General features: G+C 54.0%; 1 protein-coding gene across 4 annotated transcripts; it reads right to left on the minus strand.

Moving 5' to 3' along the window:
- Positions 1 to 90: 90 nt before the first annotated feature.
- Positions 91 to 17,901, minus strand: CTNS (cystinosin, lysosomal cystine transporter). Of its 4 annotated transcripts, none has more exons than XM_060080578.1 (13): positions 17,812 to 17,901; positions 16,080 to 16,169; positions 14,958 to 15,134; positions 14,755 to 14,834; positions 10,476 to 10,554; positions 9,208 to 9,292; positions 6,089 to 6,192; positions 5,847 to 5,978; positions 5,041 to 5,140; positions 4,831 to 4,950; positions 3,641 to 3,811; positions 1,827 to 1,944; positions 91 to 1,544 (listed from the first exon to the last, which is right to left on the minus strand). In XM_060080578.1, exons 4-13 carry the CDS (start codon positions 14,813 to 14,815, stop codon positions 1,411 to 1,413), a joined length of 1,104 nt encoding a protein of 367 aa, XP_059936561.1. In that variant the 5' UTR covers positions 14,816 to 14,834; positions 14,958 to 15,134; positions 16,080 to 16,169; positions 17,812 to 17,901; the 3' UTR covers positions 91 to 1,410. The 4 variants fall into 4 exon arrangements, with proteins under 4 accessions (XP_059936561.1, XP_059936560.1, XP_059936562.1 ...); XM_060080577.1 differs by having other exon boundaries at positions 15,920 to 16,169; XM_060080579.1 differs by lacking the exon at positions 16,080 to 16,169.
- Between the last annotated feature and the right edge of the window lie 150 nt (positions 17,902 to 18,051).

Below are 18,051 nucleotides of genomic sequence, written 5' to 3' on the forward strand. Positions count from 1 at the left end.
ACGAGTGACTGAGGCTGTCTCCCTAAGCCCCAAGGACTTGGTTCTGAAGCCAACACCCCTGCCTCCTGCATCTGGCAAATGCTCAGTGTGCAGAGGGAATCAATCAGGTTTAATTAAGGACAGAAGCCCCTCATGTGGATCTCGTGGTTAACAACTATGAGAGTGGACTGACAAGCTCATGGCAGGTACAAGGCACGTCCTGGGACCCTCCCCTCCCCTCCCCTCCTCCAAAGGAAGGACAACTGCTTGGAGTGGGAAAGGAGGGGCTTTGGGATCAGGTTGGGCCCATAAGGATTGTGTGAGGTGGTCTTTAAGTCCTTATCTGAGGCTCCTGAACAGCCACAAATTGGTGAGTCTCAGGTAGGGGTCTGGGGAGGGAAGGGGGCCTGTCCTCCCCAACAGGGGAGCTGTTTTCACCACCTGGCAAGTCTAACAGGCGTCTAAGGCACAGACTGGTGTGTGTGGGTGTCCTGTACTCCACACTCAGGGTAAGGAGCAGTTGGAGGGGCTTGGGGCCTGACTGGGTAAGTGGAAACAGGCAGCAGCAGAAGAAAGTAAGCCACTCACTTCCAAAACATCCCTCTGAAAAATCCAAAAGGCTCGTTAAGTGTGATAAGGATCCAGAGAGTACTGGATGTGAGCCCGGTTCTGAACCAATCTGTTGGGTACCTCAAGGCTCAGAAACACTGTTTCTTTACCAGAGCCTGGCCTGGGCCACCTGTGATTGCAGTCGTGGAAGTGGATTTATGTAGAATGAGTGTCAGGACGGTGAGTGCTCAGAGAATGCAGCCTTCAGAGGAGGCACCCCAAGGCCTAACCCCAAAGTCCGAGCCCCCCTGCCACCAGCACCAGCACCTCGGGTCTACTGGTCCTGACACCTGGCTGCCTGGCCTCTGAACACAGCAGTGGCAGCAAAGCACCCTTGGCTCTCCCAGCTGCAAGGTCAGTCCTTCAAGCTGCTCCCAGAAACGCTGGTTGCTTGGGGCCAGGCCTTTGGCTCCAAGCCCGGTGCTCAATCCTGCCTGGGACGGCTGCCAGAAGCCCTGTGTGCTGCCTGAAGCCTTGAAGAAAACAGAGATGCAGCATCAAGACGCAGGAGGGCCAGATGCCTGGCCAGCAAGGCCTGGGAGGGGCTGAGACCTCTGGGGAGTCTGGGAGGGGCCGCCAGTGGTCTGGCCGTTCATCTTGGCACACAGTCACGTGCCTATCCCAGAGGTAGGTTCCTCCCCGGCCTGGAAGAGTCCTGGACGAAGCCAGGCTGGTTCAAGTTTAAGGAGTTTGGCCCTGAGGAAGAGAGTGCTTCTCCACATGGAGCCAGCCCGGCACTCCAGACGGCTTCTTCAGCCTTCCTGGTGGCAACTTGCCCACCAGGGCCCAGGGCTTGGGCTGTTTCTGCTGGGTCCCTGGGAGCTAGTTCAGCTGGTCATACCCTGGTTTCTTTCTGTACAAGCAGAAATGCTGGATGAAGAAGACAACATCGAAGAAGATGGAGAAGATGCCGAGGCCAAACTTGGTTGGGTCTCCAAAGATCAGCGTCCACTGGTCTGTTAGCAGCCAGAAGGGATGGGATTGGTTTGGGATTTAGGTTGGCAGCTCCTGAAGCAGCTGGAGCACGTGGGGCTGCGGGGCGGGGGGGGGGGGCGCGGGGGTGCTCATCTGCCCAGGAAACCACAAGTCCTTTAGCTGCCAAAGCTCCGAGGTGAGCCTCACCTTGGGGGCTGGGACTGGCTAGGATTCCCCGAGTGGGGGAGGGGTGGTTTCCAGGAAGCCTGGCCCCGCCCTGTGCCTCTAGCCCGCCAAGTGGGCGGGCCTGCCGGCTGACTCACCGTTGTTGTAGGACTGGAGGAACATCTGCAGGAGGCTGAAGCTGCCCCCAGTGAAGTCCAGAAGCACGTTGCCAATGCTCCAGCCCTCGGTGCTTTGGTAGTAAAAGTTCAAGTAGGCCTGGGCCAGACAGATGGAGGGCGGTGAGGGGGCTCAGTGGCGGCCTCCTGCACCTCGTGACCGCGCTCCAAACAAGAGCGGCTCACATTCCTCCCACTCACGCGCTTGGACCTCAGCTCCAAACACAGTGACCTTTGGGCACGGTTTGGGCGGGTCCTGGGGTCTCATCTGCGTGCTCAGCAAACAGAGCCCCCCTCCTCCTCCCCACGCGCCCCCCAAACTCCGGCACAGGGGTGGGGAGCTGCTGCCTCTCCATCGTCTTCAGCCCTCCCTATCCTGGCTTTCCAGCAACTCTGATTTTTCTACTCACCTTCGAATGGAGAATCGCCCCAAACTCAGCCTGGACTGAATTCATGTCGTGCTTATGAACATGGCCTGGGAGTCCGATGGCCTGGTCTGGAATCCCAGCTCCACCATCGGAGGAGCTATGTTACCCTGGGAGAGTTACTTGAGTTTTCCCAGCCTCAGTCTCCCCGTCTGCAGAGTGGACTTAACTCCCTCCTCAGCCCTGGTTGGGCTCTAGGGCCTCCACCTCGGGCTTCCCAGGTCCAGCCCGCTCGCACATCACCCCTCTTCCAGCTGCCAGTGCCCTCTGGGCTTCTCTGACTGTTGACCTGCCTTCCCACCACCCGGGGGGACGGCTTGGCCTCTGCAGTGGTCTTCTCCCAGTTAGCCACCTGTCAGTTCCCCTCCTTTGCCCTCTCCCACCTCTCCAGTCCTGGACGGTTCCAAACATCTCTAACTGGGGCTCCTGCCTCCCAGGTTTCCCGGGTACAAGCCTTCCCATGCTCAGGGACTGAGGCCCCACTTCCCCCAAAGCCTTCCCCCGACTCTGAAGCTGCCTTCCCAAGCACCCTGGGACCTGGCCCCGCCTTCCTGGCTTCACAGTGCTCCGCGGGCAAGGTCTTCTCTGCCTGTGCCTTTGTGCAGGCTGCCCCGGCCTGGAGAGCCCCTTCTCTCTTGTCCACAGACCTGAGTCCTGCTCACCCTTAAGTGGATGGCTCTGTTTCCATGCCCTCCAGGGTACTGGCCCTGACTCTGGCCAAAATGCTCTCCTTCCTGGGCCCATGGAACACAAGGTTCCCTGTACTGGGAAGGCGAGTTAAACGCGAGGGCCTAGATTCAGCCTGCAGTTGGCAGTTCTTCTACACCTGACCCTCTCTCGGGCCGTTCCGCCTGTGGGGCAAGCTATGTTTGACTCTTAAGCTGTGTCTGACCCAGCTCTGAATAGGACTGTTTGAGTACTCGAGGGGGGGTGCTGAGGGCTCACAACGAGGACCCTGAATGGTGGTGGGTTCCCCCCTCCCACCTCATCTTCCTGGTACCCTGCTGTGGCTCGTCAGGGTCATCAGTTGTTGGTAATGGGTGGCGGTGGTAGGGTGGGGGGCAAAGGTGAAGTCATCAGAAAGGTGGGGCTGGAGAGAGATGGGAGTGACCTGCACAACCCTTGACTCTCAGAGCTGAGCATGAGTCAGAGAAACGGCCACTGACTTCCCCGTGGGATTCCTGGCCCCTGGGAAGAGCAAGTACTGGTCACAGCCGGTTTTCTGTGAGGCCCCACTCCGGCTGGGCTTGCCAGCCTCCTCCCTGTAGTTTTCCATCCACATTTCACCCCGGCCAGAAGCTGCCCCAAGGGAGCAGGGTCCAGGGTCTGTGTCTCATCCCTATCACGCTAACGGCCAGACCCTGGAGGTACCTGTGGAAAATACTTGACCAGCGTCACTGCCAGCTTGATGTAGGAGAAGCAGAAGAGAAACTGCAGCCACGTGGTGGCCCTGACCGCGGCTGTGATCAGGGTGATGAGTGTGAAGAGCCAGGAGAGCACGAGGAAGCTGATGGCCAGCCAGGACACCCGCTGGTTGCCTCGCTGAGGACGAGACAGGGAAGGGGAAGGGATGGGTGGGGTGCAGAGAGCCCAGCACCAACTGCACCTTGTCACCATCAGGGTCTCTGGTTCCATCCTCTGGGACTTGAAGAGCCCATCTGCTTCCTGTTCCCATGTTGTAGAGCCGAGTCCCTCTCAGAGCCCACCAGGAGTGAAGGGTGCTGGGGACATGGCCCCCATCACGCTGGACGCCTGGCACCTCATCTCGGCCCAGGCTCCTTCCACGACCCGAGGGAGCCTGATTGGCTCTGGAATCTCTTTCCCAAAAGCAAGGCTCCCTCATCTAACCTTCTCAGCAAAGGGTAAGAAAACCTAGAAGATTCATGAAGGTGGGGGCCAAGCAGCTCTGGCCGGCCTTGTGTGTGGGAAGAGAACTCCCCAAGGGAAGTGGTGCACCCACAGGGACGGGAAAGGAAACAGTAGCATCAGCGATGCCCTGAACACGCACCAACTCACGACGTCCTCCTGCTGAGACAGCAGGCGGCCCTCCAGCAGCACAGCTGTGCCCGGGCTCCTCAGCCCGGCCCCCAGAGCCCCCCAGGGCCACCCTGGCCACCCCATCTGCTCACGGTCCCTCTCGCTGCTCCCTGGCCTTCACAGTCCTGTCCGCCGGCTGGGGTGCCCCACCGCCATGGGAACGTCACTCATCCCTCAGACCGCAACTCAGTGCCCTCTTTCCCCCTCCTCCCTGGCTGAGTCGTGGGGCCCACGAGCTACCTGTGCTCTCCCTGCCCGCTCAGCTCTCAGCCTGCTGGGCCATCACTACCTCCCTCTGTGTCCCTCACCCCAAACCTGGGGCGGCCTGAGGACTTGGGCTTACGGGGTGTTCCCTGTGCCCAGCGTGGGGTCTGGATAATAGGCCAGCAGATGTGAGTGAACGGACACATTTCCCTTCTGGGGGTTTCCATGTCTCCTGTAAAACGGCAGGTATGGGCAGCAGGTGCCACCGGGTGTTGGCCTGGGCAGCGCAGGCTGCGGCAGGTGCCAGGGTTACTGCTCACCTCGTACAGGAAGCACTGCACCGTGATAACCAGGGTGAGGGCGACCGCATGCAGGCTGAAGAAGACGTCATTACTGTCCACGGGGTTCACGCCATTGGGGTATTTGAGGAGAAACTGCTCCTGTTTGGGAGTGGGGAGAAGCTGGGGGGTGAGGGGTGGCCAGATCACCGGACAGCTTGGACTGGGCTGTGGGGGCGAGCAGGGCCGTACCTTGATGGAGGGAACCCAGAGGAGGCCGATGTTGAACATGCTGTAGGCCACGAAGCCCATCAGGTTCAGGGCCACAAAGTCAAAGCTCAGACCCACGACACTGAGGAGGGGGGCGGGGGGACGGGGAGACAAAGCAGAGCAGGGGGTGAGACTGGGGGCCGCCGGGGGCTGGAGGGGACAGAGCTCCCAGCACACAGGAAGGAGGGCCTGGCTCCCTCAAGGAGAGCACAGTCCTCAGGTCCCTTTCCATGCCACCCCCAATGCCACCGAACCCCACCCTCCTGGGATTGTCTGGAGGCTTCCTGCAGAGAGGAAGCGCCTCCCTCCCCGGTTCCCAGCTCAGCAGCCCCTCAGAGGCCCACGTTCCTTGGTGGCCTAGGTGTCCTTGGTGCATGACGCCTGGGCCCTTGTCTTTAAAATCAAGGTGGGCCGGCTTTCGTCTCTGAGGCTGAAGGATCCAACTCCTGCATTGGGGCACAACTTGACACTAATTCCTCCAGGGCTCTGTGGACCAGGAGCCCGGCAGATTCAGGTGGGCTCCTCCCACCCAGCCCCTTCTCCACTTCCACTGAGAAGCCCCATTTTGTTGCTTTCGCAGGGAGGGGCTGAATTGCACAAGAGACCAAATGCCCAGCACTGCAAGTCCTACATAGGCGCTTAGAACTTTCACATCAGGCCACTTTTAAGAAAGGACAGGAAGAAAGAAGAGCAGAGGGGTAAGTCAGAACCCAGGCTGCCCACAGGCTCGTTGGAACGCCCATCCTACCGGCCCCAGGTGAAGCTGCACGTGAAGCCCCGTGGGTTACCTTTTCCGCCTCCAGTTGGTGATCACCTGCGGGTAGAAGGAGATGGACCAGGCCACAAAGTAGATCCAGCCGATCACCTGGTTTATGATGCTGACGACACTGCTGTGGATCACGGAGAAGCGTATCCTTGGGCTGGAGAGAATGTGGGGACCGGGATGAGCTGGGGCTGGGCTTCTGGAGGAAACCCCACGTGCCAGCACCATCCCCCTTTTTAGGGCCCACACGGGCGGAGGCCAGCCTACCTGGTCTGGTTGGAGTGATTTCCGTGCAGGTAAGTGGTAACTTGTCCAACATTTTGGGACGTCACTTGAAAAGAGGAATCTGTCACGCCGGGAGGGACCACAACCTGTTAGGAAAACTGAATCAGGTCCAGCGCCCCATAGTTATTGGGACCCCAGCTCCAGGCCATGCACTAGGGAATGGAGGGACAGGTCACACACAGCCCCTGCCTTCTAGGAGCTTCCTAACAGGAGGGAGAAATGTTGGACTAATCAGCCAGCTGGAACCCCCATACATCAGTGTCAGACTTTCTGAGCAGGAGGGCCCTGCCCTCAGGCCCTCCCCTGGCTTATCTCTGAGAGATGGTGGGAGGGCCCTCTTCATCTCACTAGCCATTCTATCTCCGGCAAGTTATTTGAGCTCTGATCTCGGTTTGCTTATCTGTAAAAGGGGATAACGCAAGCGTCTACCTTACAGGGTTGCTCTGAACGACATAACGTCCATAAAGCTTACGGCACCGAGCCTGACACGCAGCAAGCTGTGAAGTGTTTACCATCACTACTACCCTACGATGACCGCTATTACCTCTACTTCCGTTACTGCGGACGGCTCTTTCCAGATCCACAGAGGGATGTCTGCCCCATGCCCAGCCTGGCTGCCAGGCGACGAAACAGAAGAGGTGCACACACCAGACGCCCGGCAGGGAGCACATCCTTACCCGCATTTCTGCCCAATATTCATCGAAAGCTCTGCTCCAAGAAACAGTACTTGGAGGACTACCTGCAACTTCTGACCTCCCAGTCATGCTTCCTGATGCTCTCAAGTCCCGAGTGTGGCAGGGAGTGGGATGATACCTTTACTGAACCACACTGTCCCCCTGCCCCCATCTCTTTGTTCCCTGGATGATGCTTCAGGGCCCGCCTTCCACCCATGTTGTGGGCACTGTGAGGATGTGGCTCACTGGATTGCAGTGGCTTCTTCAGGGACCCTTGAACACTGTCTTTCTGCTCTTATCCCCAGAAATCAGGGGGCTTTGGCAGGACAATTGAAATGGTGTAAGTGGCTGCTGCAAAGCCTGGGATCCAATTCGTGGCCAATGTCTCGTGAGCTACATCTTCATGACACGTACAACTCTCGGCTCTTTTACTTTCCCATCCTCATTTGTTCTTATTTTTAGCAGATTTTCCTGGCAACTGTTGTTTGCATATTTCTAAGTGGCCACCAGGTACCTTCTAGAACTAGGTAAGAGGAAAATCTTCCAATTGGTATGGTATGCTATCTTTTTTCTGGGTGCTACTTGCAGTAGCAAGTAGCAAGTAGGGTTGCAGCTGGCACATAGAAAGAAAGCACTCAGAAAAAAGATAGCAATAAATTTTGCTGTGGACCTAAAACTGCTCTAAAAGATAAAGTTTATTGATTAAAAAAATGAAAAGCAGGACTTCCCTGGTGGCACAGTGGTTAGGAATCCGCCTGCCAATGCAGGGGACACGGGTTCGAGCCCCGGTCCGGGAAGATCCCACATGCCACGGAGCAACTAAGCCCATGCGCCACAACTACTGAGCCTGCGCTCTAGAGCCCGTGAGCCACAACTGCTGAGCCCACGTGCCACAACTACTGAAGGGTGCACACCTAGAACCCGTGCTCTGCAACAAGAGAAGCCACCACAATGAGAAGCCCGTCGACACAACTAGAGCAAGCCCATGTGCAGCAACGAAGACCCAACGCAGCCAAAAATAAAAATTAATAAAAAAGATTAAAAGCAATTGTTATGATTTCATTCTGCCTTGTATCAGTTAATTTCCAATTGGAAGTCCAGGCTTTTTTTTTTTTTTTTTGGCTTAATGTTATGCTTGACTTTCACTTATTTTTAAAAGATTAATCTTTCCCTTAGATGTTTGACCCTTAAACTAAGTGATCAGTGTCCATTCCTCAGAGTCTAAATTTGATCTGTGGATCAAGCCAGACCTCTGAGGGCTAAGTACCACAACCTGCTCTTAGAACCAACGGCTTTTCTTACCCTGCAGCAGGCCTCATATCCCGGGGCAGGAGGGGGAAGTTGTGGGAAATGGCCCTATGAGATGAGACTCCCCTCTCACTCAGGTCCTTTAGGTAGATGCTCTTTATCTGATCATGAGTCAATACTGTTTGCTTGCTAGGGGGCTCAGAGCTGATTTGCAGCTCATTTCTCGACCACACAGGGCCTCATGCTGAGCCTCACGGCTATCAATTTCATCCCTGTGTTCATCTTGTCTGGTTTCTTTTTTCCCCCTACTAATTTGTTTTAAAATCAAGTTGATTGGTAATTGGCTCAAAACCTTGGTAAGGTGGAAGCAGGGTATGTATTAACAGATAAATGTATAAAGACTATAAATAGTCATCACTATTATATCAGACAGCCTCTGGCACTGGTTTTTGGAAATAACACTCATCCAATGGGATCTCAGAACAGTGCTTTGCAAACTTTAGTGTGGACCCAAATCATCTGGGGAATCTTGCTTATATGCAGATTTTTAATCAGTAGGTCTGGGATAGGGCATTTCTAAAAAGTTTTAGCGGGGAGGGATAAATTAGGAGTTTGGGATTAACGTATACACACTACTATATATAAAATAGATAACCAACAAAGACCTACTGTGTAACACAGGGAATTACATTCAATATTTTGTAATAACCTATAAGGGAAAAGAATCTGGAAAAGAATATATACATAAAAAATATATATACATATGTGTATGTATAACTGAATCACTTTGCTGTACACCTGAAACTAATATAACATTGTAAATCAGCTATATTTCAATTATAAAGAAAATAAAAGATTTTAAAGCAGAGACAATGCTCCTAGTCCGTGGATGCTCTTTGGGCAGCAATGTCTTAAAAAACCATCTTAAGAATTTCTTCTACATTCTCAGAACCATTTCTGCCTCAGATTTCTTACCATCACTTTCCTAATTCCATCTACATAGCATAAAACGTCCATCCTCAAAGAGACTAACAAAGCCCAAATCTGAGATTTCTAGAATAATAGGACAGGGGCAGCCCACGGTATAAAAACAATGTGGCCTATTTACACAAGCACTTAGTTAAAATGTGTTTTGTTAACCAGTAGTTTTCTGCCCATCAGTTATGATTCATTACTTACTTCATCAGGGAGCTGAAGGATAGTAACGTTTTTTGAACGAAATGTAATTTCAAAAGTGATCACCAAGGTTGCATTTAAAGGACGCCTGTGGAGGACAAGAGTCTGGTTACTGCTGAGAAGTTGTACTCCGTGAGATCTCAACCAGCCCTCTGGATTTCACAGCAGGCCTGTCATTTCTCAAGCAATTAGGGTGAGGCACTGCTATGTGCTTGGCCCTAGGGAGTTGAGAGGTGGGGTCCCTGTGGCCAGTGAGAACATGAGAAGGTGGGAAACTGGCTGTGAGTGCCACATGAGGTGTCCAGAGGCCGACAGGACCGTGGCATCTGCTCTGGTGGGAAAGGCTTCTGAGAAGGGTCAGGTGGCAGGGAGCAGCATCCCCAGAGAGCAGTGAGATATGTCTGAGTGGGAGCAGCCCATAGGGACCTCAAGTCTGGGCTTAGAGGCCTGGAGTTAATTTGGAAGGTGGTGGAAAGCCGCTTAAGGATTCTGCAGAGGGGAGAGTTGTGCTGAGGGGGTGATGTGTCAGATTTACAAGGTGTCGATGTGCAGAAATGGCAGGGATCTGGGGATGGAATGCGGGTCGTTAGGGAGCCTTGGTCCCAAAGCTTTGGTTTGAGATCAGACATCCCAGGAGAGGTGAGGAAAAGGGAGAAGGGTAAAGAGAAAAAAATAACAGGATTCCAGATCTTCATCTTGGGGAATTCTCATGGCTGGGAGGCAAGAGTTGGGCAAAGCAGGGAAGGATACAGAGGAGGTAGACTCTCTGGCACGGTCTGGACTAGGTCGGCACCCTCGTGCGGGAACCAGCAGAGGGCAGCTAGAGAGCCTCTCAGATGAGCCTCAGCAGGAGCGCTGCACAGTGGGATCCACCCTATGCAGTTGGATGTGATCTCAGAAGCACTGCCAAGCAACTTAGCTCCTTGCCCCCAACCTTCAGGGCTCTCTTCAAATATTTCGAACCTTGGAGAGGACCACTTGGAAGTCTGGCATCAACTGCTGGTCACTCAAGGACCCTTCTCACCTGGGGAAAAGGCTCACGTGTCATCCTCTTCCCACTGGAGGCAAGGATTCAGCGGTTGGGGAGAGAGAGACTTTGGGACCTCGGTCTGCAGCCTAGGGCCGCTGCCTTTCTTTCCCTGGCTTGTCTTAAAGTGAAGAGGCAAGGGCATCACACTTAAAATATGAACAGACTGAGCTGGGGGTCAGCCCTGACCCAGCTGTGGGGCAAACGAGCTGGGCTGAGGACAAAGCTGGGCCTGGGAACTTACGGGAGGGAGATGCTGACGTTGGTGGAGCTTCCATTTTCCAGCTTCACGGTGGGAGGAACAGAGAAGTTGACCGTGGACTCTGGAACGACCCAAATCAGAGGCATGAGTCATGAGGTCAGAGAACTCAGGCCCACTGAGACGCTGGGAGGAGGGACCCTGACACTTGAACTTGCGAAGTCTGATTTATAACCACCTCTATCCCCTAGGCAGAGACTCTGAGATTCTGAGGGGCTAAGTAAGTGATGGGACTGGAAATGTCGTTATGCTCTTTCCCCTTCTGCTGCCAGAAACAGAGGGAGACACAGGCCTGAGATGCTATAGCTTCTTCCTCTCCCACCGATGAGCTCTGAGGGTCTGTAGGAGTCACCCAGAAATAGAAACCATGGAGCCCAAAAACTGGTCCCAGTTTTTGGCCCAACTGGCCCAAAGGAAATCAAGCCACAATCTGGGACTGGAACACGTGGGCTTAAACCACCTCTTCAGATGGAAAGCACAATGGTTTCCTCTGTTCATGAGCTAAGCTGGCCCTGCAGAACCAGTCCTGTCCCTTCCTGTAGTCTCAGAGAGACACCTGGGGGCCAGCTTACCTGTTTCTAAAGAACTGCCTTTGGGCTCCTGTACAAACCCAGCTCACCCCATTCATTGATCCCCTTCCAGAGGCTGACTCTGCTGGGGACACGGGAGAGACTGGTGAACAGTAAACAGTTTCACTATGGGAGATTTCTTCTTGGCATTAAGATGCTAACTCAAGAGGTAAACAGATAGGCCTCTGGGGGTGAGGGAGGAAGCAGGTTTGGGAAGCCAAACACTCCAGGGCAACTTGGCCACAGACCAGGAGTGAGTTAGCTTCTCTCTGACCTCTTCCTGTGTTCTCTGGGCGGCCCCTGCGCCCCAGGTGTTCTCAATGCCCCAGGCACGCATCTACTTCACCTCCCTCGCCTGAGGGCCTTCGCAGCCTAAGGTGTGATCGTGAATCTAGACTGGGCTGGGAACGGGGGTGGGGGGGGTCCACAGGGGAAAGCAGGTGCTCAGTTTGATGAAGATGGTCCTTGTGTGGGTACTGGCTACAGGTGGGGCCCAGGTCTCCCTCTCCCTCCAGGTCTCCCCAGACCCCTCAAAGGCAGAGACGAAGACCTGAAATTTTAGATGCTCAGGTTGGAAGGAAACTTAAAAGTTCCCTAATTCAACCTCCACTGTCTGAGCCCCTTCTCAGTCCTCCTACCTAGTAGTTTCTCTTCCTCTGTCCGGACACCTCGGCGGGAGCGGGGGAGGGGAGGGGGGTGCGGAGAGTAACCTCATCTCCTCCAAGGGAACCTGCCAGCCTGAAACTTGCACGCCGGGGCCTGGCTCTGTGACCCAGGACCTCTCAGACCCTACCTGAGCCGCCTTGTCCAGGCTGGCCTGCAGGTGGATGCAGATGCAGGCTCTGGCCCGTGCCTGCAAGTCTCCAAGCTGATTCCCACAGTCCGTTGCAGTCCCCACCCTGGCCCTTGGGAGGCCAAGCTGTTCAGCGCAGAGTAGGATGGTCCCCGCCCACCACCCCCTCCTTAGGTGTATCCTTGGGGCCTGCAGGCAGCTCTGCCCCTCCTTGTTCACACTCACCCCGCTCATAGCAGCCCGAGGCTCTGTTCTGGGCTGCACAGCTGAGGTAGGAGCACTTAAAGGTCCCCGCTGTTACTTTCTACCTAGAGCCTGAGGACATCAGATAAGCAAGACCCTGCCCAGGACAGGGATACTGAAAGTGATGCCAGGTAGCCACCCACATTCTGGGTCCCTGGGGCTCTGCTGGGACTGTGGTCAGGGTGAGTGGGAGATCCGACGCATGGCCTTAACTCTTCCTGACTTTGCATTTTAAAAGAGGAGGTTGTGAGCTCTCAGAGAACCGGGTCAGGGTTCAACCACTTCCCCTCACTTAGCCCCAAGGAAGATGGCAGCGCTCAGCAGCTGAGAGACTGGGCTCTGGGCCACACAGTTCCCTCCTGGTTCTGTCACTTCCTCGCTGTGTGACCCAGAGTAAGGTACTTAACCTCACTGGGCCTCCATTTCCTCACCTGCGAAATGGAGAGCACAGCACTCCCTCCCTCCCAGGGGCACTGTGAAGATAAAGCGTGGTGACGCCTGTGATGCAATTTCCACACAGCCTGAGTGCGAAACAATTGCTGGTGACTATTCTTATCATCATGTAAACCCTGCAGGACATTTTTTAGCCCAAGATGGGAGGCAGTTAGGAAGCTGGCATCATATCATATCCTGGGAAAGCATGTTTTAAAGTTTGCCCCAGGGCAGGAGTCTCTGGACACCACATCCGAATAACCAAATGAGTCTTGGTGAGACTACCTGAAGGTTTCCCCAAGGAGAGTCTTTGCATTTTAAAAACTAATCCTTATTGGCACATCTTCCACTATGCCTCCCACCGCACGCCAGCCACTCTGCTGTACTGTGAACTCCCATTCTCTAATTACTATAACAGTGAGAGACGGGCAACGTGATCCCTATTTCGGATAGAAGAAAGTGGAGAATCCCATGAGGGCAAGTGTCCTGCTCACACAGCTCAGAAACGGTAAAGGCAAGATTTAAACCTAGGCCAGCCTGGTCCAGCTCAGGTCCTTGCCACTAGGTGGCAGCACCTCAAGATTCCACCCAAAGAAGTCAGGGGCAAAAAACTCTGAAGGCAAACGATCTCATCATTGGTCCTCTATTACCACTCCCGAAAGCAGAGACAAGTTTGGGAGAGACTTCTACCCTCTCTGGGCCTAAGTCAGCCCTCTGTATAATCGAGTGGTGGCAGCTGGATTTGTTCTTCTTTCCTAGGGCAATGCATTAGCATGACTAATGGAGCTTTACTTAAAGCGGGCCAAGGCTCATGTACACACTTTTGGGCCTTAGTCCCAGACAATATGATCCGGCAGGTCCGGAGTGGGGCTCTGGCATTCATATGGAAGAACACCGGACTCCATGATGTTCTTTCTTTCTTGGAAGAAACCTCTTCTTTCTCGGAAATTGCTTACCCACAAGGTGTGACTACAAGGTGACATGACTGATTGTTTAACAAACCTGGAAGAGCTGATCAGATGACCTGTGTTTTCTCAGAGACTCAAGAGGCCAAATAATTGGAGCAGTGCACCCACTGCGTGTGGCTCTCGGGAAGCTTTGGCAAGGGTTTGCACAGCTTGTGTAAGGTTAATTTGGAAACTCTAGTTGGGGTTTTAAGATGTATTTGATTTGTTTTTGGCTGCGCTGCAAGGCTTGTGGGATCTTAGTTCCCTGACCAGGGGTTGAACCCAGGCCCTTGGCAGTGAAAGCACCGAGTCCTAACCACTGGACTGCCAGGGAATTCCCAAGATGTATTTGATTTTTTTTTTTCAGGTTTTTTTTTGTGTGTGTGTGATACGCGGGCCTCTCACTGTTGTGGCCTCTCCCGTTGCGGAGCACAGGCTCCGGACGCGCAGGCCCAGCGGCCATGGCTCACGGGCCCAACCACTCCGCGTGGGATCTTCCCAGACCGGGGCACGAACCTGTGTCCCCTGCATCGGCAGGCGGACTCTCAACCACTGCGCCACCAGGGAAGCCCGATGTATTTGATTTTTGACAACAGCCAGATGATCAAAATAATGGGCCTGGTGTCCTTGGAGGCTCTACACAGCTTTTCATGGAAGGAATTTCAGCAATGTTTGGGCAGTGGAGAATCGATGGAATGATACAGGCCTCTAAGGGCCCTGCTCTGAAAGTCAAGCCTCACAAGGATGCACAAACTCTGACGTGTTTTTCGACAACCAGCCTGAATTCTGTGAGGCCCCTAGCCCTGCTTCACCCTGGTTCCTCGGTCCCTGTCTAAGGGAAGAGCTTTCTTATCATACCAGGCGATGCCAGGCAGGCTCCTCAGGTGTCTACCGCTTGGCAGAACCAGGTGCAACAAGGTGGCCACCTCACCTGCTTCTGCAGCATCTCCCAGGACCCATAACTCCCTCTGTGAGGTCCACAGGGTGGGAACACAAGCTCTTCTCTACAGATATTATCCCAGATTTTCAGAGCTCCATAGTTTGATGTTGGTGATACAGAAAAGGGAATAGGGACCCCAGGGCAGAAGGCTAATTATCTGTGGAACCATCTGGCTCCCTGTAAAACTCCTGGACTCCAGACCTCAGTCTGCTCCAATCACTGGGTGCCCACCTAGCCAAGGGGCAGGCAGACACATGCAATCTGGATGGTCCTGAACTTTTGGCAGCAAACAAGTCAGGCTACTTACTCCATTTCCCTCTTTATCCATTTCTAAACTTACCACATTTCTCTATGAGCTTCAGGGGAAAAAGGATAAAAACAACCAGCCACCTCCTTATCATGTTCCTCGATTTCAATGAACTAGGAAGAAAAACAAACAGCAAGAGAAGTTCAGGTTAAAGTTGGATCAGCTTAGCAACAAGTGGACAATAAGCCACCTGGAACCATGGCACGGACAGTTCATAAAGGACTTTCACTTCACACCTGTGACTTCAATGGGCTTTGTATCACCAGCTTGGAGAAGGGGACGCCAGGGAGGACTTATCTTTCTTTGACATGTGGGGAAATGGGCTCGGAGAGGCGTAAGTGGGTTGTGTAAGGTCCCACCCTGAGGAAGTGGACAAATGCTGAATTTTTCCCTCTTCAACTGCTTTGTGCAACCTAGTAAACAGAAAGAAAGAATGCAGCCTTATTGGCTGGGGGTTCTTTTTTCCAGAAGATATTAAAACTGTGGTCAGATATTTGACTTTGTGAACCTATAAACCTTAAGGAAATTAACTTCATTTCCTGTCCTGGGATAAGCGTCTATGGGTTAATGCCACCAACCAACCCTTGATTAGGACTTTTTTGTTTGACAAGTGTCACTTCTCTGGGACCGGCAGGGATCATTCACAAAGGGGACCCAGTGTGGGACAAGCCCCAGATCAGCCCCGTAGCAGCTCATTTATTAAGTGAAGGAGATGGGTTGCTGCGTACCCATAACCCCCACGCACAACAGGTGAGCCAAGGGTCAAGATGGGGCAGGTGAGCGTAAATATCTGTAACTTGGCTTCCACATAATGCTTCAGTATACTGTGCTCTGGCCCGCCACCTGTGACAGCCTCTGGGGATTCCTGCAGACTGTTGGAGAGCCATGAGAGGTCGGTGTGGAAACATCCCTGCCCCCGCTCTGGTTTCAGTTCCCCCAAAAGGCTTCAAGAACCCTCCTGATACTCCCCTTCCTCGAAAAGGTCTCCCTGACTGCTTCAGCCTGCCTGACCTCCACTGCCCCTCCCTCTCCTCCAGGGGCCTCTCTGCCTGCTGCAGCTCCCCCGATCATTGGGTCTTATCTCAGGAGCTTTCCCACCTGCCGGCACCCATCTCCCCACTCTCTGGCCTCCTCTGGGGGCCTTGCCCTTGGCGCTGTATCCCTGTGCTCTCTGCCCCTCTGCTTTCTGTACCCTGACCTGTGGGAAATTGCTCTCCTGTGTATGTGGAATGACCCCCCTCTCATTCTTGCCACTCTCTGCTTTTCACACTTGATGTCCTCAAGCTCAGGATTCAGTTTGTTCCCCAGGGCAGAGTCTGGGTTTTCCTTGAGAACTCAGGCGCAGAATCAGGCCTAACCGGCTCTCTCATTCCACAGGATTGGAATGTAGACTGAGGAACTCAAATTCTTGGACAGCAGCAGTTCCCTGGTCCCAGATGCTGACACGCCTTGGAGGAAAGACATTAGGACAGATATAACGAACTTGAGAGATATGCGGTCGATTACAATGTTTGAAAAAGATCAGGTTAAAATTATACCCAGGGACTTCCCTAGTGGTCCAGTGGGTAAGACTGCGCACTCCCAATGCAGGGGGCCCGGGTCTGATCCCTGGCAGGGTAACTAGATTCCGCATGCATGCCGCAACTGAGAGCCCGCATGCCGCAACTAAAGATCCCGCGTGCTGCATCTAAGACAGCATGCATACATGCATGCGTGCATAAATAAAATATTAAAAATTATAATTATACACAAAAACTAGTGTTTTGTGAATGCTACGAGATAGAAATGGAGAATTTCACCACAATGGGCTCTGTCTGGCATGCTGCTCTTCCTGTGTAAGTTCTATTAATATAGTCTAGGCCTCACTCAGATGCCACCTGCTTCAAGAAGCCTCCCACTCCCAATCCCCTCCCAGGGGCAACCTGGGGTCAGGGGTTTCCTGTGGTGGCTCCACTTGGTCGGGTATCCGGTTAATCCTGTCACCTGTTGTACAACCTGGAACTCCCTGGATCTTCTTCTCTTGGAGAAGTAAAACCGATAGTGGCAAGGAATGTGTGCCCTGGAGAGTGACTGCATAGGTTTGAACCTGAGCTCCCCATTTATTAGCTGTGTGACTCTGGGGTGCTGCTTAACCTCCTCAAGCTCCAATTTCCTAAAGTGAAAACAGGGACAGTGGAAACTAAATCATAGGACTTAAATGAAATGACACGTTAAGCACGATTTGTGGTCCTTTTATCAGCAGTATTAAAATTTCAAGGGGGGCTTCCCTGGTGGCGCAGTGGTTGAGAGTCCGCCTGCCGATGCAGGGGATACGGGTTCGTGCCCCGGTCCGGGAAGATCCCACCTGCCACAGAGCGGCTGGGCCCGTGAGCCATGGCCGCTGAGCCTGCGCGTCCGGAGCCTGTGCTCCGCAACGGGAGAGGCCACAACAGTGAGGCCCGCGTACCAAAAAAAAAAAAAAAAAAAAAAAAAAATTCAAGGGGAAGGGGTTGGTAAGAAAAAAAGGTTGAGAAACAATGATGTAAAGTAAATACAACTGTTGCCTAGGGCACTTAGCAGGTTCTCACAAGCCTAGGTTGTAATTTTCCTCAACATTGTTGAAAAAGGCAGGGCCCAGTAGTCCTTCCTTCCTCCATCTTGAAAGGCCCGGAGGGCGGGGACGGGTCTCGTCCTGCCCACTCCCCCGTAGCCCAGCCCGGCGCTCAGCACCCCAAAAGGAGTTCCTGACGTGGTCCTCTCAGTGTCTCCCCTCTGCCAAGCAACCTGCAAACTCTGCGACCCAGACTCAGGCAGCAACTAAGCAGAAAGAGGGGAAGGGACGCTAACCTGCACTGGAAGAGAGCCTCCCACACCACCTCGGCAGCCCGGTGTCCCCTGCCTCCACTCACTACCACCCAAGCCCTTCAACCCGGGGGCTGTCCGGTGCCTCGAGGCCAGGACTAGTGGCCGGGGAAGGAACCCTGGCGCGGCTGAGGGAGGCTGGATGCGCGGCAGGCTGCCCAACTGACTTGCTGTGCCAGTCTCTAGGCCTCAAGGGGGTCCGCCTGGGAAATGAGGCGGGGGGGTTCTCGGAGCCGCGTCGGCTCTCACCTGAGGTCCTCTAGGCTCAGGGGACCGACCAGACGGGACGCAGAAACCCCTTCGGACTGTACCAGCTTCCTCCGGACGGCTTGACTTAATGTGGGGCGGACCAGAAGTCACCTGACTCGAGCCACCTGATCCGCGGAGTACAGGTCTCGGCGCGATGCACCCTGGGAGCTGTAGTTTTCCTGCGTCTCAGCGAGACAGTTTGGGGCTGGGGAGGAGCGGAGGGGCTCAGGCAACTTGGCA

This window comes from Mesoplodon densirostris, chromosome 18 (assembly GCF_025265405.1).
Source record: "Mesoplodon densirostris isolate mMesDen1 chromosome 18, mMesDen1 primary haplotype, whole genome shotgun sequence".
Lineage (NCBI taxonomy): Eukaryota > Metazoa > Chordata > Mammalia > Artiodactyla > Ziphiidae > Mesoplodon > Mesoplodon densirostris.